Genomic DNA, 22,918 nt, shown 5'->3' with positions numbered 1-22,918 from the left:
GTCATGTCAAAGGCTAATTCTCAGATCATTGCCACTAAATCACCGAAGCAGAGTAAAAAATGAATAGAAATTCCAATGATTATTCATCAATCTGAAAGCAAATTCCTAGTTCATCAAAACCTGGATATAGGAAGGGAATGCCATGGAAAAGGTATTTCCTGTCTTGTCAACTATGGGAGTCCGAAGGATAGAAACACTATCCTCTACGGAGGTTTTACCTGCGGTGCTGTGCGGTGGTTTTGATCTGGTCTGTTCGTTTCGGATCGGATGGGCTGGATTAAGGGTTCACCAAATTTTGAGTTTTTATAAAATTCGGGCAAGATCTGATCTGGTCCATCCGATCCGAAACGAATGGACCAAATCAAAACCACCGCACAGCACCGCAGGTAAAACCTCCGCAGAGGATACGCTCTCCTGAAGGATAGGCAGCTGCCTGTACATACCACGAACTAGCTGGTCACTTGGTATCAAATATATTGGGTTTGGTGATGCATTCAAATTCAGGGGCGGACTCATTACTTTCATCTAGGGCATAGGGTTTGATACCTCGCATATTTAGCCTATATTTGACTTGATTTCGTACCAAATTCACGTTCTAAATTGTCAAAATCATGTGCATTTCATTGATATATCTTTAGAATTTGGTACTGCTGAGAGTTTGTTTGTTTTCTGCAGGATTGGAGCAAAATAAACGAAGAAACGACGTTTTTGGACTCTCTGGTACGGCCCTTGCCAGGCTTGGTACGGCCCTTACCAGACTTAGCCGATCCAGCCTCCCTCCCATCTTGTACGGCCTAGCCGTACCACTTTGGTACGGGCCGTACATAGATGCCGTCTGGCAAAATTCAAATCTTGGCAGAGGCTATTTAAAGCGAGGGATCTCTCCATTTTCGAGATAAACATTTCATTCCAGATTGAGAGCTCAGAGAAAGAGAGAAAGAGAGCAAAGGAGCAAGGAGAGAAGAAGAAGGAAGAGGAAGAGGCGAAAATCGACAGATCAACCCCTCCTCCACTCCCGATCTTCGATCTAGTTCTATCATGCCTCTCTTTATCTCTTTACTTGTATTTCTGGACAGATCTATGACTTGTGAGTAGTAGATCATTGTTTCTAGGGTTTGTAGATGGATTTTCTTGATTTGTGTTGCTTTTCTTGATTTGGATCTTGTACGAACTATTTTGATTGTATTGATTGTGTATTTGCTTGTCTTGATTGATTTGTCTTTCTGTGATTGCATATGGTGTGCCTATAGTGGTAGATCAACCCTAACAAGGTCATGTGACCATTGCCTTCTCTCAACCAAACCAATCCCTTTAGGTAGACTTGTTCGAATTGAAGCTGAAAGGTTGAATTCTCCCCTAATTGACAGATTAGAGGATACCTTAGATCTCCAATCAATCAACTAGAGGATCTGGACCAAAACACGAGAGTTGAGGTTTAGAAACCCTAGAAGGTGAAGAATTGACTCCAAAACCTAGATCTTGAACCAACAAACGAGAGTTGAGGTTTAGGAACCTTAGGTATGGTCAATTAAACTTTTCTGAAGAGTTTAATACGAGGTACCAGCAAGAAATGCATCAACTCGAACTTGTAAGCTCTGTACTGGTACATCAGTACGGGTCTTACAAGAGTGGTGCGGCCTACCCGTACCAAGCCCCACTCGGCTTGGTCGGACCAGGTTGGTGCGGCCTAGCCGTACCAACTTGGTAAGACCCGTACCACTAGAGGCAAATCAGAGATGAAGTCTGAAACCCTTGAAACATCTTTTATCCTAAATCAAAACACAGTTTATACCTTTCCTTGCACAGTTACTATTCTATTACATTGTTTGATTGCTTGAGTTGATTCTTTAGGAAAATTAAGTACCAAAACTCCATCTTTCTCACTTCTAGTCTTTAGTCGAGATAAGTAAATATCTAGATAAAGGAACCGTCCCTGTGGATCGATACCCGATTATACTCCTCGATAGGGTTGTGCACTTGCAACCCTAATCGGAAGGTGTAACCGCGGTTTTAAAAGGTACGCTCCCAAGCGTACCGAAACTTGCGTTGCGCTTTCACGCGAACAGGGTTTAAATAACTTATCGAATTTAAACTCATTAACTAATTGGGTACTCGATAAAAAGAAACAATGCTTTGACTTAATTTTTCAATGCTCTGATTTATAATTTCTGATGCTTTAACTTATAGTTCTAATTATCAATTATAATTCAAAAAAATTATTTTGATTTTAATACTAAATTTAACCTGAATTACAAATCAAATCTTCAAAGGGGGTAAAAAAATTTCCAGGGAAGGACAAAGTTCCGATATATCACCACTAAAACTCGAAATCCAAAAAGAACGGCTGCTCCCCGATCTACTTTGGGTCCGCCCCTTTTCAAATCGACAGATAAGAAAAATAAGATGAGAGAGAGAGAGGAGAATCCTCACTCTCTAAAAATTTCAAATCAATTCGAAACTCAGAAAAAAAAAAAAAATCCTGATTTTCTCTGCTTCAAATGTTAATGGATCACTCCTCTCTCGATTTTGAAACATGATTAAAACTTTTTGGACAACTTATTGTTTCTGTAAATTGGTTCATTTCTTATTCAATTCAATCATATTGTTAATTTAAAGAGACATCTTCATTTGAAAGAAAAAAAGTATATTTGTCTAAAAAATAAATTTAATGAATAGAAGGAGATAAAAGAAATAATATGAAATTTTTACAGAGATATTGGATATTTAAATGTTTTGATGAGCAAATTAGCTATTTTAAAAGTTTCCTTGGGTAGACTGTAAATTTTCCCTTTTTATTAATAGGGAAAAAAAATCGAGAATAGTGAAAGAATTTGCTAGATTTTGAGATATAAAAATGATGGTTTATAACATCTGGCTAAATGTTATAAATCATAACGTCCAGATTAGCGGACTCCATTAAACTCCTAGTTAACAAAACAACAACAACAAAAAAAAAAAAAAAAAAAAAAAAAAAAAAACATAGGACGTTGATGTCCATAACGTCCAGACCATTGCAAAAGAAAAATTCAAGTTCTAACTATCAAATGATATAATTTCTCAAGTTTGAGTCTAGGCATTATAGACAGCACGTTACTGCCTTTTTTGTTGTTGTTTTGTTAATTAGTGGTTTAATTTGTTTTGCTAATCTGAACGTTATGATTTATAGCATCAATCATAATGGTTTTGTCATGTTTCAAAATGTATCGAATTCATTATTTATTATCGATTTTTTTTGCAAACAAGCCCGTAGGCATTACATCATATTCCATTACATTCATGATTTCTTTATAGAGAGCTAAGCTAATCCTAATGAAAATCAACCCAAAGGGAGTGTATTCCTGAGGAGGCAGTGAGAGAGAAGTTAAACAGTATATGATTTGCGTAAAGAATAATTAACATGCACGGTAAGGCGTTGTATAGGATCTTTAAGGCCTTGTTCGGCACGCCGATGGGAATGGATGTGAGCATAGAAAAAGTAAAAGTTTGAACTGTTTTTTACTGTTCACACTGGAAAAAAAAATCAATTCGTTTTTTCTCACGGAAACAGTAATGCGGCCAAACAGTGTATTATTGATGGGATATGCTGCTTTTCTTTATAAATTGCAGGGTCCTCCTATCATCCATTGGTTTTTTTTTTTTTTTTTTGTCACTTGTATTTTATGATATTTTTATTTAGTAATATAAGACAAAAAAAAACAATAAGAAAAAACCTGGAACTGAAATTTTTTCAAGAATTCGTTTATTACTCTACTGCGCATAATACACCACCAGTTGGGTTAGCAGACAAAATTGGCAAGAAAGAACTTTCTATTTCTCAAATTGTCTTATTATGTTCTTCATCGTGATTTCTATTTTCACCTCACTCAAGAAAAAATTCCATATTATTTTTCATTGCAGTATGAGTCTCACTCCAGTATGAATTCGTTACGAGCTGGTTCGTATGAGTCACGAGTAAATTAACTTTAGGGGTCTAAACTGAAATCTTAACTTGAAATCGTCACGAGCTGGCTCGTTGGGTCTGGATAAATATTGTTTTAAGAAAAAATAAATTCTACAAATTTTTTGGGTCAAGTTGAACCGAGATAGACTGAGCTGAACAGTATAAAAATGCAGACAATTTCATACAAATTCACAAAATAATACCTAGCCGAGCTAGCTTGCGAGCTGACGAGTAAGCTAGACTCCAATTTTAACTCGTTAATTTTGAACCGAGCTAGTGGCAAGTTGGTTCGTTAACAACTCCGTCCAATAACGAACGAGCTGTTAGCGAGTGAGTCAGGTGCGAGTCACAATCAAGCCACGAGCTACAAGTTCTTTTGCCACCCCTAATTGCACATGTCTTTTATCACTTGTTAGATGCAAGATCTTCTGAGAAAAAAAAATTCACTGCACATAACTTTAGCATTATTTTTCAGAAAGAAAATTTGCTTTGTGTCCAGAAATATTTTTTTGTAAGATTATTATAAAAATTATCTTATTTAAAAATATTATTTTCTTCAATATATATATATTTTATTTTAAAAAAATGCTTGTTAAATCAAGAAAAAACGAGAGTCCTCGTCTGCAAAAACAAAATACATAAACGTGACCTCTGGAAAAAGTACTAATTTCATTTAAAATCCAATACATCCTTAATTAAAGTTTCTATATTTTATATACAATTATTGTTTAACCGTTTAAATGTTAATTGAAGGTATCACCAATTTAAAATTTCATACAAACTATTTAAATTTCATGCTTTTACAGCCAATAATTATTTCATTAATTGATGGTATCAACGAAAATATTAAACGAATTGACTGATTTAAATATCTACACCTTTTTATGTTTTTACAACCTATAATTAATATAACGTCTAAAAGAAATACTAATTAAATCTATAAAAATATTTCATTCTATTCAACCCACAAAAACAATACATATTTTATTAATTGAGTATTGAGAAGTTAAGAAGTCAGGGGACAAAAAAAAATGTTTGTCATATACTTGGCTTGACTTGTAAGTTGTAACCAATTTGTAAGGGGTTAGAGCATCTGCATCTCAAAAATTAAAACTGATTTTTTTAACTGCTGACACAAAAAAAAATTAGAAATTAAACAATCTATCCTTACATTGGTACAATCAGACAAACATTGACCAATAAGAATTAAACATTTGACCAACTTATTTTTGAAAAAGAATTTCTTATTAAATAATTCTTCTCAACAATTGCTAAATAAATAATAGCCATACAACTCAGAAATTAAATTAGAAAGTACATGTAGAATTTAGCAATAAAAAAAAGACAACCGATGCAAAATGTCACGCAAAATTTGAGATATCTTAGAGGATGTGAATTCGATGCTCTTAGGACCGAATTCACCACCTCTCCATTACCTGATAAGGGAATATGGTACAATTAGTACATCTGGACCGTTCATTTTAATTTGGCACGAATCTCAAAGCCCAATAATACTGCTCCCTGCACTAGTCCGCTAGTCCGAATCTCAAAATGACTGAGATTTAATCTCAAACCGGAAAGTGATGATAATCCTCTACCTGAGAGGATACGAGAGGATACGAATCTGTTAGGATAGCTGTCCTGTTCAAACAGCAACTCTACCTGAGAGGATTCAAATCCGTTAGGGCAGCTGTCCTGTTCAAACAGCAACTCTTCGTGATATGCAAGGACCCGGTTCACATCAGCAAAAACTTGAACAATAGAATATTTTTTGAGCATCATCCCAGCCAAATCAGGAAGCGCCTACCATGTTTCACCGTGTTCCCCGCTATGAAAATTTGAATGAATCACCGCGGAGACTTTTATGGCCGTATTTTTTCTACTTGGAATAAATTATTGTATACAGAATTACAGGGAATTCGCTGGATTAGATCCTACCCACGGATCTTGAACAAATTTCGGCAGCTATGGATCATTCCATGGTCCAGATCTGACTAGACCTTATCATGAATTCAAAAGTTAGAGAGGAAGCAATGTGTGGGTTTTAAAAAAGAGTAAGGCTTAGGTGCTGTGGATAGCATAAGGACATTCGTGCTATGGTCTCAAAAACATATAATATAAACTTCAAATTTTAATTTTAAGTAGCTCAATAAATTGATTATATAATAAGTTTGTAGAATACTGATTTTTATTATTTTTGAATTTTTTTTTATTATTTTTTATGATTTATGAAAGATGACAAAAAATAAATTTAAAATATTGACAATTTTCTTTTATTTTTAGGCTATCTTTCATAAATCATAAAAAATAATAATAAAATTAATATTCTACAAGCTTATTATACAACCAATTTATTGAGCTACTTAAATTTAACTTTGAAGTTTATATAATATGTTTTTGAAGCCGTAGCACGGATGTCCTTATGCTATCCATAACTGATAGCACCCAAGCCTTACTCTTTAAAAAATAATAGGATATCTTTGAAAAATAAAGGCAAAAAACAAGCAACCAAAACAAAGTTTAAACAATAATATTAATAGGATATCTTGGAAAAAGTTAAATGCAAATGCACGCCTAATTTATTCACCTTGAGCGAATCTCTACTTCCTTAAAATTAAATTAGCCTACAACAAGGTAATTTAGATTTATTTATTTATTCGTTCATGAAAAGCTAGTGGAGGAGAAACCAACGGAACTACTCTATTATCCTCACTGTAACAGAAGCCGGTACGTCTTGTTTTTCATCTCGGATGTGTACTCGTACCCAAGACTGTTAGCCCGGCTCTCGAATTCATGCATTTCTTCCTTGGGGACTTGTATACCAACCAGTACATCTGCTCCTGCCTCACCCTGCAACAAAATAACACATTATTAGATTTTCTGTTCAGATAAAAAGCAATTCCAGAGTCCATAATGTATTTATTTATTCAGGGCCTCTTCCCTTTTTATTTATTTATATATAGAAGTCTTCATAAGATATTGTAAAGCACATGGATTCTTTGCTTATAGAAGATATTATTGGAACAATCCTGGATTAAAGAGAGAACTCCAGTAAATCATTTACTGAAATCATCATATGGAACCAAAAGGCTGCTATTCCAAAGGCATGATCAGTGATCCCTTTTCAGTCGAGTAATAATTATTTAAGAAACCACATTGTAGTTTTCTCCAATATTTCCTTGTTTCAACATTGCAATAAGAGATTGTCTAACAATTAACAGTATGAAACAATGAAACTCCTCAAATTAAATTCAAAATTCGGCAGTAGCTTTCAATTATCTGGATACATGACAACAGCACAGTATAAAAGCAGAGAAAAAGGACAGAACCTGAGCACGATAGTGGAAAAGACTGATATTCCAGCGGGGGCTGAAGGCATCCAAGAATTTCGAAAGAGCACCAGGCCTCTCTGGGAATATGAAATGGCATAGGAGCTCATCTTTGACACTAGAACGGCCTCCCATCTAGAGAAAGAAAATTTCATGGGTTAAGATAAAATATCAAAGTTGTGTCAATCAAATCAAAGTGGAACAATATATCTAGATCAAGTACAAACAACAACATACAAAGTAACGAAGATGTCCTTTTGCCAAGTCATCATCAGTGAGATTAAATGTTTCGAGTTGAGCAGATTTTAATCGATCTATCATTTCTGTAAGTCCGCCATCTGTATATACCCCAACACTGCACAAGAAAATACCTTTTTTTTATATAAAAGAAGAACAAAGCAATTTTTTTAGCTAAAACACTGCAGTTATAAATAGCACTTGCCTATAAAGAACAAGAGCATCCTTCTTGCGAGAATCATATCTATACTTGAACTCAGTAATGTTCATGGGGCCAACCTGAATAATCGCACCGTGATTAGGTAAAAGAAGGCCACATTGGTTTATTGCAGTTTTCAAATGAATATTATTGCTGGCCAAACAAAAAAAAAGTTCAAAACAAAATTGAATACTTTTCAAGACTCGTACCAACTCTGCGAATTTTTTAAAGCTGCCACACTCCTCTGGCAAAATGGTAGCCAAAACAGCTTCTCTCTTCCTACCGACGTCAGCAAGTTCAGTTACAAGCCTCAGCCGGTCAAAGTTCATGTTTGCACCACTTGCAATTGCAACCACAGTTTCACCTTTTATTCCATAGTACTTGCAGTACGCCTCAGCACCTGCGAGTGACAAAGCACCGGCTGGTTCTAGTATGCTCCTTTTCTCCTCAAACATATCCTGAGTATAGGTGAAATTGCTAGGAGCATTAGTAGGGCTAATTAGCTTGGTTTGATAAATTTGAGCGGCTCAGTAGGGAGCTTACAGCTCAATTCAGCTCCGACATGAAAGTTTGGATAAAATTTCAAATTTCATGGAATAAATTTGTAAACCAACATAAGAAAAATCTCCTTAGATGATCGCCACTGCATATAATTATACTGTTGTAAAACAACATGCAAAAAATTTCAAAAAGAATATAGCGGCTTTCAATCACCTATACAGGTAAATTGAATAATGGGGATATCTTTTAAATGTTCTAGAAAGTAGAAAATCAAATTTACAATTTCTGCTAATGAAGGGGCTTTTATTCACTTTCTTATAATTTAAAAAAAGGGGACTTCTGACGCACCTTTATGGAAGCACAAATGGCATCACGGCTGACAAGGACAACACCATCTATGAGTTCTCTACACAGACGAAATGTCTCCTCACCGACCACTTTCACAGCTACACCATCTGCAAAGCCACCCACATGCTCTAGCATCACTCTCTGGCCGTGATAAAGTGACAATGCCATTGCATTCGCATCACTAGGCTCAACACCAATTATCTTTATCTGCATAAGGATAAACAATCAATTGGAAATCTTTAATTAAGAAGGCTCCATAAATACTTGTAACCAAGTCAAACAACTCCTGCTTTTACAAAAATATGCCTAGAACTACAAAACACTTCAAATCAAGAGGAGGGTTCCAATGCAAATGCCACAAACTCACATTTTCATTTATATTTCAAATTTTAAACCAAAATGTCAATCCAAACCATTGATCTTGTTTGTTTTCATGAGAGATGCGTTTGCGTAAAATTTATAATTTTTGGTGTTCATTTTATACTAGATCAAAATGTCAAAAATGAATGCATTAAAAAAAATCAATCATATTTAAACTAGAATCATTTTTTTTACCACTTAATCTAGTACAAAATGAACTCTAATAACCATAAAATTTTATGTGAATGAATCTCTCGTGAAAATGAACAAGATCAACAGTTTGGAATTTATATATGGGTTCAAATTTTGAAATATAAAAGAAAAGGTGAGTTTGTAAAATTTTCCGGCACCAAATACTTGGGGCATTGCAACCCTCCTCCCAAATTAAAAGCAACTCTAAATCACTTTCAGGTTCACTAGATTTATTAGCATCAGGTTCACTTCTAGGTATCAGTCCCCTGGTCCTTAACTTAAATGATTTCATTTCAGCAATTAAATTATATCCGTTTACATACGATGAAGCAGATAAGCCTGTTTTGAATGGTAAATAGAATTTGGGAGCTGACATCAGTATTCCAGTATTAAGAAACAAAATGGCACATACCTCTGGTCGGACCCTTTTAACATAAGCCGCTATACCCGCTATCAAACCGCCACCTCCAACTGGGACAAATATTGCATGGATCGGGTCGCTGTTCACCTGTCTGATAATCTCCATGCCAACTGTACCCTGCCCTGCTATGACATCTGGGTGGTCAAATGGAGGAATGAATGTGCGTTCCTCCTGCTCCCCTCTTAGTTTCGCGTATGCTTGCGCTTCATCATACGAGTCTCCCTTTAGTACAACAGTGGCACCTAATCTCTCAACTGATTGCCACTGCATATAAATTATAATCATTAGATGATAGAATAAGCACACATGAGAATATCTCCTTGAGTGCATTTACATGGTGCATTCTAAAGATCTCTCTCTCTCTCTCTCTCTCTCACACGCACACACACACCCAAAAAACTGCAGGAATTACATTCATATTCTCTCAAAAAGGAACAGATAAATTTCATTCTCTGGCAGAAAAGGATGAAGTTGATCATGTATTGCATACAATTTCAGGCCCAAATATTCAGTCCAATTTTGAATTTTAAGTGAACCCTACTAAGACATACTTAAAACATTTTGAGCTATGAGTTGTGCTGAAATAGTTATTAGGTCAGTGTACCACTTAGGTCACATCATTTTGTTTTTTTTTTCTTTAAAAAATAGCACTAATCATATTTTGCACACAAGACCCAAAACTTTTGTGATATTTGAACATAACACTGAAACCCTGGTTGCTGTGATGGAAAAGGTAAATCAACGAGAAAATTTAGCCGACTCTTCGTAGTATCTTTTTATTTTATTTTTTCTGAAACAGTTTGCACACAAATAAAACCAAGTGGGTTAGATGTGAGCAACAAACTTAGATGAGTTAACTAGCAGGAAATTTGGTTAACTTGATATGAAAAAAGTCAGGGCAAAATTAGTCATTCTATATTTGCCACTTGGGTGCTATTAGCAAACTACCGGAAAAGTAACTGATGAGATGCAAATTTTAAGGTGTAATTTGCATTTTTTTGCAAATAATTGGTGTAGCTTGCACAAAAGAAAAACCTGTATCTATAACCCTTTGAAATAAGTAAAGTATGAGAATATAATTAATACCTTAATTTCAGGAGTGGTCACGGGCATGACAATGACAGCATCACAATTCAGCTCCCTTGCCGACAATGCGACTCCTTGAGCATGGTTTCCTGCAGATGAGCAGATAACTCCCTTTTCTAACTGCTCCTTTGGTAACTTTGCCATCATGTTGTAAGCTCCTCTCAGCTTGAATGAAAATACCTATCCAAAGCATTTACTGATAACAATCAGATAAATCTCCTTTACTATTAGACCCAAAGGATAGAGATAGATATAGGGGTCGCAATCATAGTCACAAGATTCGCGAATAATTCGTTTTTTTGGTGATGCCGAACCAAACGCCGAATTATTCGGTTGACTAAAATTTAATCAAATTAAACCTGAATTTCGCGAACTTTTAACGAATTTTACGAATTATTCATGAATTTTTCCCACTTCCCAGAACATTTTTTTTTTCTCTCTTGCAGGATCTCTGTTCTGGATAATTCCAAATCATTCCCGAGCCCAAATCACGAATTTTTGACCTCGCCGAACCGAAACCGAACAATTCATTTGTCACTATGGTCGCAATAAATAAATACCTGCTGGAGGTCTTCACGCTTGATGAAGAAATTGACTCCTAATCTGGCTGACAGTTTGGGAGCAAGCTCGAGCGGGGTCTCAGCTGCCACGTCATAAACCTTAGAAGACAATATGCTAGTTAGATACTCCATTGGGCCAAGCGCCGAGGAATCCCCTTCCAGTAACTTTTTTGTATTCTCAGTTATGCCCTCGAGGCGTCCGCTTACATACTGTAACGAATCAGGTGCAGTCTTCTTAAGGCTTAAAGGAGAAGAAGAAGAAGAAGGAAGAGTGGTGGAGACAGAAACAGAACTGGAAGCGGTGAGAGAGGCACGGAGGCTTAGGTGACGCTGCCTCCGCAAAGGACGGGTGGAGATGGGTGACGTGGAGGCGGCGAAAGAAGAGGAAGTGGCGGCGGTGGCCATGGAAGAATCGAAGAGAGGCGAAAAGGTTCTTTTCGAGCCGCCTTGATGGTGGAAACCTCAAACCCGAATCCGTGAATCAGCAAAACGAAGAGAGAGAGATATATAGAGAGGAGGGGAGAGGGATAGCGACATTGTCACATAGCGGGAAAAGAATGCGTATCCTCTGCATTAACTCAAAAGGGAATCTTTTGAGTTAATGAATCCTAACCGTCTGATTTTAAACGGCTCCTGACTATAATATAGAAGTCCTTTAATATTAGTGCGGATCTAATCCGCATGAATCTTGAAAGATAACGAACGGTTGACATTCATTAACTCAAAAGATTTCATTTTGAGATAATGGAGAGGATACGGATATGGTCTTTTTTTTTAAGTTTTGCGGGGTCCCCGTCCCGCCTCGAACGTGCGACCAACACCCTGGTCCGGATCCTCTAAGGTAACTCAATTTGTGAGTAGATCCGGACCGTCCGATTCGAATCCGGACTAAGTTGATCCGAGGTGGAGCGCACGGGCTCCTTTGATTTTATGGTCGGATTCTAATCTGACCGTTCAGATCTGAACTAAAAAATTAGGTTACTTTAGAAGATCCGAACTCCCCAAACCCTACCTGCTCCATTTTAATTTGACGAAGTTGGATACTGTTCTCATGACATTTGTTCCTATCTGAGTTTTGCATTTCCTCCATTGCACAGTGAATGCCAGAATAAGATAAAAGATATCATTTGAAGAGATGACTGGAGTCCTTCTTTAGTTGGATTATTCCCAACTCCCAACTAATGCTTTATGCGTAAGTTGTTTAGGTTTGAAGCTCAAGTTCATGGACAATAATTAATTGAAGCTTGAAAATCTGAAATGTAGTATCTCTCTTTTGTTGATGTCTTGTATTTTTCTGTTCATTTGTATTTTGCAATATACTAAAGGTTAAATGAATATTTTTTGGTAACCAAAGAGAGAAAAAAAGCTGGTACTGGTATGTAAACGGAATTCACATCCCCTCAGGTTACCCGAGTAAAATTGAATCGGACGGTCTGAAATTGAAATTTTTAACTTGGCACGAATCTCAAAGCACAAATAATACTGCCCCCTAACGCCATCCCGAGTACCCACCGGCTGAAACTAAATCTGGGCCGTCCATTTCAATTGTGCTGAGTCAGGTACCTGGGAGGGCACGGATCTGTGTAAACGAGGAAAGAAAATCAGAAGAACGTTAGTTGAAATAGTGATGGTATGATGGAAGTTGAACATTATTATTTTTCATATGATTCATGGTAGAAAATTAAGTTTACCCAAGATCTCATCTTTAGGTGAATCAGGTCGATCTAAATTTTTCTTATTCTGAAGTAACTTTCTTAATATGTCAATTATTATCTTATCAAGCAGTCACGTCACGTGTTACATAACAATTAATGGATTATTTGTTATACAACACATGCATAATAAGTCTTTGTTGAACAGTATTCACGTTTCTCATAAAAATAATGTATTCCAGCATAGAGATGAGTATGATTTTTTTCTATCTATGTGAACAAGATCAAAGTTGACTTGAACTTTAATCACTTTATTTTTATTTTTTAAATTCGGTAGCTTCAATCACTTTATAAAGATAAGAGAGCTGCGCTAAATTACATAATGAAAATATTATTTAGTATTTCAATCTATTTATATAATATAATTTTATTCATGTATTTTTTTTTTAAGGTTAGTGAGAAAAATTCTCACTTACTAATTGTATAAAATAAAAATCTTATAGAACTCCATAATGAAAATTAAATTACATTCTAACTAGAAATTGAAATTTACAAAGTGAATAGCATTATCAAGAGGCAACAATATGCAACAACGAAACACATGTTCAAGATGGTTTGAAAGTGATTTTGTGTCCCCTCTGACACCATGTGCATGATTTTATTAATATAGTTGTGTAGTTTCAAATATAATGTTCTAATTCAAGAATATTACAATATGATTGGAACGACCAATCTCATTAAATACATCTTACATAATTATAAAATAATAAATATTTGTATTTTGTATAATAATAATTAATTAATATTGTCATGTGTTGTTTATTCAATTTATTTATCACCGAACTTTAGTCTTTGTTACTAATTGGTCACTAAAGTTTGTTTTGTATCTTTGTAGTCATTCAACTTTCAATTTGTTTCAATTAAATCACTGTATAACTATTTTTGAGAACCTTCACAATCATCGTTAAGGTTTTGAGAAATACTTCATGTCCCAAAATAAGTTGCATAATTAATTAAATATGCTGAATAGACTGCCATGTCATATTTTATTATTATTTTAAACAAAAATAGTTACACAGTGATTTGATTGAAACAAATTAAAAGTTGAATGGCTACCAAGATACAAAACAAACTTGAGTGACCAATTAATAACAAAGACTAAACTTCAGTGACCTCCCATGAAATTTACCCTTTTATTTATGATAATAATTGTATAAGATTAAATATGTAAGAATGAAAAATAAAATTTCCCATAACGAATTCCACGGTACAACCGAACACTCATTTAAACATAATCTCATAATCAATCCCGTGTGTGTCTATGAGTATGGGTTCCCGCAAATTAAATAGTGGGTTCTCATCCCATCAAATCTCATCCAGCACAATCCCGTGGCAAATGAACATGCCAGGTGAATTTTTTTTTCCCCATGCGCATAGTGTTTTCGGCCATTCAAATTGAACCCGAACCCAAGCCCATTCAAATTCCCGCCTGACTGCCGAACAAGCCCTGAATGTATTCCTACACAAGAACCGTACATGCACACCCTACATACAACATGAAATGCACACTTCCTACTATAAATGGATAACATATGAGAAATTTAATAAGAAAATATAATGTCAAGATCTAGCATTGAAAGTTCTTCAAAGATGTAATGAAATAATAGTAAGATGGATGTAATATGTGCAATTTATTTTATAGGTTGAGACTATGCGTACTAAATCCGGCATTCTTGTTGTCGATTGCAATATTTTAGTTGACATCGATCTTGGTCAACCAGAGTTGTTTGCTCTTAGTTTTGAGGGAATTCGTCGGCATATGTAGTCACTGTTAGTGTTAGGATATGTCGCCAGTATATGCTGGCAACATATATAGTACATATCTAAAAAAGAAGGTTTTGCTTGCCATGTCAGATAAAACCTGTGGGTACTATCACCTGACGAGGCATATGCCGCTATTGATCTCCCAATTCTGGGCCTTTAATTTGTTCGGCACGATGGTAGTGACTAGTGAGTACCTTTCTTGAACAAGCTCCTCGCATGGAACAGTCGGGGCGGTAAAGACTTGTTGTTTCGTGTTTCTCTCATATCGGCTTTTTCTAGTGTGCTTTTCACCAATGATACAGATTTTGTTGTCCTAACAGATTGCATTTTTTTTATTAATTCAGCTTATTTGTACTGTACTGGTGTTTGTTTTTTGGCAGATGCAGACAAATTACCAAGTAAATGAGGTCAATGTTCACGAGGAATCTGCACCAACTTTGCTCTCCACTAACTAGTTAAAATGCTTGGTAATATTTTTTTGCTTTTCTGTTTTACATCACTGAAATATTGTTAATTACATTTTTGTTCATTAGTATGATGAATTAAGTGGGTAATATGGTTAGATTTTCAACTTGTCAAAACACATTTACCATGTCATAAGTCAATCTATAACTTCACTGTTGCTCCATTATCAATCTTTCTCCTTATAAAAATCAAGTATCATCACATAACTTATAAGATCAATTAATTATTTCATAACACTACTAAATATTACTGCTGGTGGGTAATATAGATGACAGAGCTACGTTTAATATAAATCACCTGACAATGCACTAACACCACTCTATTATTCACACAAAATAAGTGTAAAAAAAATTATAAAGAGCACATCATTCAACCAAAACAAAAAAAGAATAAGAAACAGAAGGCATACGACCAAACTATACAACAGTACGATACATTAAAAAAAAGCAATAATAAAACTAGTCACATACTCAGCTCCAAAGGAAAGAGTCCACTAGCTCACTAAAATGGTTAAGCTAGTAAGACCAAAACAACCCGCATTAACCCTCTTTAGCATTGTTCATAAAGGCCTAGAAGGGTGATAATGCTACCTAATTTTAATAGATATATGTAGCAATATGTAAAAGCTAAAACTGAGTAGACCGATCTACTCTAGCTCCTAAACTTGGGAGAATCTATTCTTGAGCATTGCGCATCAGCCCAGCTCTTGGCGTGTTTCTGACAAATCAGAGCCATAAGAAGTTAAAATAAATTTCTCTCCCTGTGTGCCAATCTTATCAGTACAGTACAAATGCTGGTTAAGAGAAGTTGGTTATACCTAGCAGGTGGTAGCTGAGCAGTGTTTTGTGCAGGAAGCTTAGTGTTTATAGAGAGGCGTTTAGCCTTTACATCTTGGTCCTTCTCCATTCGAATTGCAGCAACCTCCTTCTCCATTGCTGACATTTCCCTCCTCATTTTCTTCCCCTCGACCTCCATTGCCTTTGTCAGTGTTTCGACCTTCTTTGCCAGCATCTATTGTGCATATAAGCAATCCATTAGTAAAGCTGCTGTTGGTATTTGGAAAAGAAGTACTGGTTTCAGTTGCCTCTATTACTATATCATTGTGCACTCTCTTGTCCAAAACACTATCCCCGCACCCCACCCCGCATGCACCTCTTTTTTAGTTCATTTTTTTTTTTGCTCTGGGTGTGATGAGGTGAAATCTACCAACAAAATGTCTGCATTGGTGTACATTGAACAGTTCAGATGCCACTGCTTTAGCACAACACTCGTCAAATTACTAGTACATACCAAAATAAGTGTAAAAATTACCTCAATTGCATCATCTTTATCTTTGAGGCTCTGATCTTTCTCATGACAAGCCTTCCTTAGAGAAACCACCTCCTTCTGTAACATGTCATACAACAAGCCAGAAACAGTATCCTCCGATTCGCCACTTGGCAACTCTCCGTTGGTCTTCTCATCCGAATTGTTCTCTGAACCATCAGTGGACCCATTAAGCGAGTGACCTGAACCATTAACGAGGCGCCCATCAAAAGACTTTGATGCTCCTTTAGCATGACTCACTATTGTAGTGGCAGTGCTAGAGGATCTCATTTGGAAGGAGGGTCTCCTGGCTAGAAACCCATTTGCCTTGGACCCACTATCTGCACCACCAATTGACTGACGGCGAGATGATACACTGGTACGGGCCGCACTAGCAGACATTCTCAATCCTTCCTCTAGTACTTTTAGGCGCAGGTGGAACTTTTCCTGTCATTTTTAATGTTGGTAGTTAGTAAGGGCACGTCTCTGAAATAAATTTGGTGAAATTCATGAATTCAAAGTTGATTTAGTCAAAGTCCATCACTTACCTTGAGTTGAGCCTCTGACCTTGCTGTCCTTTCTGAAATAGCAAGCTTATCTCGAAGTTGTTGCATTTCACCCTATACCAAATAAATAAAAGAGTAACAAATGCAGTATGTATCAATTGATAAAGAAGAGCATAAGTTGGAAAAGAAAAAGGAAAATTTCCTATTTCCCTTTCCAAAATCGCAGAATATCCATATATCCCAAAATAATAAATATGATCGTCTTATTATGTAGCATAGAAATATAAACCTAACAAACAAGAGTAATTCACTACACCTGTTGTTACCCTCCCAATTGATTAAAAACGCCCCAAATGTGAACTACTACTCTCCTCTCTCTATGAACAAGAAACGAAAGTACTTCAGGGATTTATTGTCAAGGAAAATGAATTACAAGATATTGCAGATATTTTCAATCTTTATTAGTTTATACTGTGCTGCACTCCCAGAATAGGTTCTCTCTACTCTCTAGTAAGGATGTTCCATGTTATATTAAAGCTCTTTTGATAGTCTAACTTATCCAGATTATTCATATGGGAATGATAGTCTTGTAAAATTGTAAAATCTGAAAATCTATATAGCTCCAGACAAAAATTGCATACCTGCATGAATCTTCGTTCCTCGAGCCATTGCCGAACTGGCATTACTTTGTCATTGGCATCCTTCCATTCATTTGCCACAACAACTGCAACTCTATTTGCTGTAACCTTTGCACGAGCTAGCTCTCTGTCAAGGGTTTTCATCTCTTCCTAAACAAAGTACAAACTAGTAAATATGCCACCAAAACATGATCACAGTATTGCAGTAGTAAATCTGTTATATGTTGAGTTGCTCATTCTTCTCCTTTTAAGAAGCAAAAGATATTTCCTTTTACAATTCAACCTAGTTCATAACCTGCTAGAACTGCACATACTGCATTAATCAGTCAATAATACGAAACAGGATCTACAGGAGCCTTTACTGGATAAATTAATGCATACTTATCAGTCCTTTACAAAGAAAGGCACAAAAAAAAAAAAAAGTGGAGCTAATAATTGTCACAACCATTCCAGATAACGTATTGATCGACACAGGCCATTACCAGAACAAACTGTCAGTAGGCCATGATGCTTGTGATTGGGAATTAAATTAAAAGGTAATAAGAAAAAAAAAAAACAATTGTCTGAAAGTAAATAAAATAGAAAAAAGAAATGTGCATTTACATTCATCTCTTGAACTTTTCTCTGGTAATCACGAACTGCATTTGCAGCAGCTCCACCAGCAAGAACTGCCTCTTCCAGTTCTCTCACGGTCTGAGTCAGCTTTTCTACCTCGGCTACCTTTTGTCGATGCATCTTATCCAATATCTTATTCTCCTCCTAAAGTATGACAATAGAAATTTATAAAATAAGGTACAAGCAAAGGCAGTAGTTTCAAATTTAGCTGGACCAATATCATGCAACTGTACCAGATCAGATCTGTTCAATACTGAGTAGATATTTGAGCAGCTAAGCTCTAGTTAACCCAACTAAGCCCACAAATTTGTAAAAATCAATACTCTTACTTGAGCAAATCTATTCTCAAGTGTGCAACTAAGCGTCAGTTTTAACATATTTAGCCACACATTATCTTTAGAATTCAATTGTGAAATTAAGTGTCAGTTAAGCTTAAATTGTCCTGAACCAGGTTATCCTCAGTTTCCCTGAATCATAAATGTGACACCATAACTGGACCTGACTGAAGCAGAACTTAAACCCAAGGTAAAAACTGTTTATTGCAATTACCTGACAGATCTCAATCTGTTTTATGAGCTCCTGGTTTTTATTTTGTAAATCATCAACTAAAGAGGCCTTTGCTAATGCAATCTCTATAGTCCTTTCTGCTTCAAGCAGAGCCGCTTCTTTGGACTTAGTAAGGCGATCAAGTGCTCTGTTGTCATCTTGTAACTTTGCAATCTGCAAAGGAACACAGTTGCTCTTAAGTCCTCTTTTAAGAAAGGAAATTAAATTATTATTACATAGTTAACCCTGAATTAGCCCATATGCCCCCACAAGCAGAAAATAGAACAAAAAAAAGTTTGAAAACTGATGTGAATGTTACCTGGTCAATTTTAAATAACACAATTATCTGCTCTCATATAAAATCAAAATGAACTCATAATGGATCATGCCATACCACCAACTGTACATGCCCAAACTTCCGGTAAAATATAAAGGACATTTGCAAAATCTTAGATTATCAAGTGATTGCAGACAACAACAACAACAACCCCCCCCCCCCCCCCCCCCCAAAAAAAATTTTTTTTTTTTTCATTATTTTCAGAGAGAAGTCCTATTTGAAAGAGAGATCTATCAACTGAGACCTTCCATTATTGATTCTATATAGGGCTGTTTGTTATGAAATAATATATGGGGTTTTGAAGAAAAAATTTAAGAACTTCATGAGTATGGCTAAATTGCTACTGGCAGCACTTCAACCTAAGTGCTTACGGAGTCATATCTTCGTATTTGATGTTCAAACAACAAATCCAAACCGTTAGATGTTCAATCTATATTAAAGCTTGGAGACCAAATTTTACATTTTTTGGAATTTCTTTACTGTTTATTAAGATGGTTTGAAATTGCTGTTTTTTAATGGTGCAGAATTTTAATAAAAACAGTGATTTTCAAACCATCTTAATAAATAGTAAAATTCCAAAAAATGTAAAATTTGGTCTCCAAGCACATTTTAATATAGATTGAACATCTAACGGTTTGGATTTGTTGTTTGAACATCAAATACTAAGATATGACCCCGTAAGCACTTAGGTCGAAGTGCTACCGGTAGCAATTTAGCCATACTCGAACTTCATTCTTTCATTAATGTTTCTCATATTTTGTATCCTTGTTGGGGTCTTTGATGTGTTAGAAAAGTAAAAAGGAAAGCATAGAGAGAATTGGTTGACAATGTTCAACAAATAAAGCATATGATATTCTCATTTATGATTGTGTATTATTCCGGATAATGGGTCAGAAATAACATAGGTTATGAGATTCGTTACATGTGTAATGTGCAATCAAGTCCATATAACATTAAAATTAGGCCTAACTTTTTTATCTATGGGTCCCACCTTTCCATCTTCCTCTGATTCTCTTGTTTTCCAGTTAAAAATAAGAGAAAATGAAAAGATGCAGCAGAAGGGGACCATGGCCCTAGAGGATTAACATTTCTTGGAAAATTTGGACATCAAACAACCCAAGGAAAGAAAGAATCTGGAGATACTCTTCCTTTCCCTCATTTTCCACCATTTCAAACGTCCCCAATTTTCTTTCTGTTTTCCTTCAAAAACATGAATACGAAACTGTCTTTCCTGAAATATGCCGAGGTCAAGTTTGACTGTGTTTGCTCTATTATATGAATAGTCCTTACTATAGGAACCTTTTTTGTGCAAAATGTGAAAAGAAACGGGCTATTCTGGTAATCAAAAGCAAATTAAAAAAAAATCTAGTGCAACATGATAAAAAGAGTTCTTTTTTTTATATTAATCTTCCAAGATTCTACCTAAACAATAGATAGACAGAGAAGAAGATGAGTACCTCAGAGCGAGCCAGCTTTAGCTCCGCCTCTAAAGGTGCGAGAATGGCCTCGATTGGGGGCATGTCATCATCCTTCTGTGCTGCATGAACTCTTCGAAGTGTCGCCTCGGCAGCAAACTGGGCTGACAGTGCTTCTTTTTTCTCTTCATTTATTTTCTTTATCTCTAAATTCTGCATATATATCGAATCATTGACTGAGCAGTGTATCATGAATAAAAAAAGACAAGAGGCAGAATTTCACTTTTGCTATGTTGTACAAAGTATTAGGAAAATGGTGGGTTGAAGTATCAGATGCAATAGAGCACCAAACTTATGAAAGGATGTATTGTTAATCGCTGAGTACTTTACTTATCATGACTCTAAAGTAAGGCTGGTATCATGCAAAATATCAACCCTAAACCATAAATAGGTGTCAATGGGTCTAGTCTGATCGGATTGGGGGTAAATTTAGGCCTCGTTTGAGAAGTTTTGTTGGCTCAGGTGTAACTGAGGGCCATTGGCAATGAGTATGCCCATTCCCAAATATGTTTACAGGAAACAAAGCAAAATACCACTTCTTATGATTTGGAAAAAATAGAGTGAAAGTCTAATAACGTTTAACAGTTCACTAAATACAAATTGCCATCTAAACTAATGTACACAATTTTTTGTACTTATATCTAGCATAGATTTATAGCTATATGCCTATAATGACTAATACAGAGACTGGTCATGTTTACTGGGCTAAAGTGTGACCTTGCCAGCCTAGGTCTCAGGACTGGTTAAAGTGCGCATAGCACCCAATTTGAGGTAGAAATTCTATGATTTAAATTTAATAAACTAAATGCAGTTTAAGCAGAGAGAGAAAGAGAGAAATGTACAAGTCAAGAAAATTTGGTTGTCAAGGACAGTTGTCTCGTTTCATAGTTTAAACCTTTCTATTGCAATAACTTGTCAAGGACAACGCAGAATACTAGAAAGTTATAAAATAGCCAGGCATCTATCTCTTTTTTTACAAGAGATTGTGTGCTTCAGGTGAATTTAGAAGTAAAAAAATTATCTCAAGAGAAGAGAAGCAGCATCATTACCCTGGTATCCAGAAGAGATTCAGTCAGCTTGAGCTTCTCATCCACTTTGGCCAACTCTTCAGTAAGCTTAATTTAAAAAATAAAAATAAAGTAAGGCAAGCCCATACATAAAGTATGGAGTATGGACAGATTAAGTTTTTCCAAAAGATCTGCTCCAGTTAGGCTATTCGGAATAGCCTATTCTTTGTTTGGTTGGGTTAGAATAGCTAGGAATAGGGAATCCAAACTTTTTGTCTTATTAGAATAGGTTATTCCTATGGATTTGAGATTTGGCTATTCCAATAAGACAAACCACTTATTCTTGATTTGGCTATTCTAGCTATTATTATTTTGCAACCAAACATACACAACCTAAGTATATAGTCTTTAAGTCCCTTAAGTAAAATATTCTAATAATACTAATCACTTTTTCCAATGCAGTCTATAATAATGATGATGGTAAATAAATAATTTTAACAATGATTAAAATTATAGTAATCTTACTTCTTCACAAGCCTTCTCTCTTACTCGATCTGACAGCTTGAGTGCACGTATCTCTGCTTGTGCCTCCGTTAATTCCCTCTCCTTATCTAAAACATAGCGCAAATGGAAGCAATACAACCTTCAATCGTATTTTGCAAAAAAAAAAACTTAAAAATACCCAAAATTGACTCAGATCGAGGCACATTGCATACCTCTGACCTCATTCTCAAGTCGGGTTAGCTCGACTCTAACTGGATCGGACCCGTGGAGCAGATTTATGAACTCTTCCACCTCTATACTAGGCTTAATAGAAGTACGACGTTTCTCCATTGCTGGATCCGTCTAATGCTGTTCGGATCCGATCTGGCGTGAAAGATTTAGATCAGAAAGAGGCGGAGAACAACATGAAATGCATCGATCAAAGCCCTGTAATGAGGAATTGGAGTAAAATTTGATCACTTTGTAGTTTTGCTTATCCGAAGATTAAGAGCCTGGCTAGTAATGCTCGCTGGTATTTGTAACTTTATTATGCAATTATTCTCTCTCTCTCTCTCTCTGTCTATCAGTCTATGTCTATTTCAATCAAGTCGCTTGTTTTAAGGTGAGTACCAGTGTGACAGCGGTTGTTAGTGTGTTCTCCTAAGAGAAAGAGGTTAGCTAATTGAGTCCATCCTCTCCGGTTCAACGATAACTGGATACTCCAATGCTAAGGCCCCGCGATTACATCTATTATTATTTTTATTTTTTTAATTTCTTTTTTGGTAGTAGATGCCCGTAAGATTATGGAATAGTATAAAAATAGTGTTCCTCCACTCAGCATGTCTCGATAGTTGATAGTATAAAAAGTATAAGGTAAATTCGAATAATGTAG

General features: G+C 35.7%; 2 protein-coding genes across 3 annotated transcripts; both read right to left on the bottom strand.

The window, feature by feature from the left end:
* Positions 1–6,496: 6,496 nt before the first annotated feature.
* Positions 6,497–11,741, bottom strand: OMR1 (L-O-methylthreonine resistant 1). Its single transcript, XM_078314538.1, has 9 exons — positions 11,174–11,741; positions 10,614–10,793; positions 9,519–9,791; positions 8,555–8,761; positions 7,915–8,163; positions 7,712–7,785; positions 7,507–7,624; positions 7,270–7,404; positions 6,497–6,790 (listed from the first exon to the last, which is right to left on the bottom strand). Exons 1-9 carry the CDS (start codon positions 11,576–11,578, stop codon positions 6,650–6,652), a joined length of 1,782 nt encoding a protein of 593 aa, XP_078170664.1. The 5' UTR covers positions 11,579–11,741; the 3' UTR covers positions 6,497–6,649.
* Positions 11,742–15,396: 3,655 nt separating this feature from the next.
* On the bottom strand, positions 15,397–22,689 carry LOC144564947 (microtubule-associated protein 70-1-like). Of its 2 annotated transcripts, none has more exons than XM_078314537.1 (11): positions 22,260–22,689; positions 22,069–22,154; positions 21,586–21,651; positions 20,519–20,689; positions 18,728–18,898; positions 18,167–18,322; positions 17,567–17,713; positions 16,968–17,039; positions 16,426–16,866; positions 15,932–16,125; positions 15,397–15,831 (listed from the first exon to the last, which is right to left on the bottom strand). In XM_078314537.1, exons 1-11 carry the CDS (start codon positions 22,375–22,377, stop codon positions 15,789–15,791), a joined length of 1,665 nt encoding a protein of 554 aa, XP_078170663.1. In that variant the 5' UTR covers positions 22,378–22,689; the 3' UTR covers positions 15,397–15,788. The 2 variants fall into 2 exon arrangements, with proteins under 2 accessions (XP_078170663.1, XP_078170662.1); XM_078314536.1 differs by having other exon boundaries at positions 21,586–21,645; positions 22,057–22,154; positions 22,260–22,599.
* Between the last annotated feature and the right edge of the window lie 229 nt (positions 22,690–22,918).

The sequence above is a fragment of the Carex rostrata genome, chromosome 14 (genome assembly GCF_964058835.1).
Source record: "Carex rostrata chromosome 14, lpCarRost1.2, whole genome shotgun sequence".
In the NCBI taxonomy this organism is placed as follows: Eukaryota; Viridiplantae; Streptophyta; class Magnoliopsida; order Poales; family Cyperaceae; genus Carex; species Carex rostrata.
Note: the sequence above shows the minus strand (reverse complement) of the source record. Positions and strands in the feature narration are given on the sequence as shown.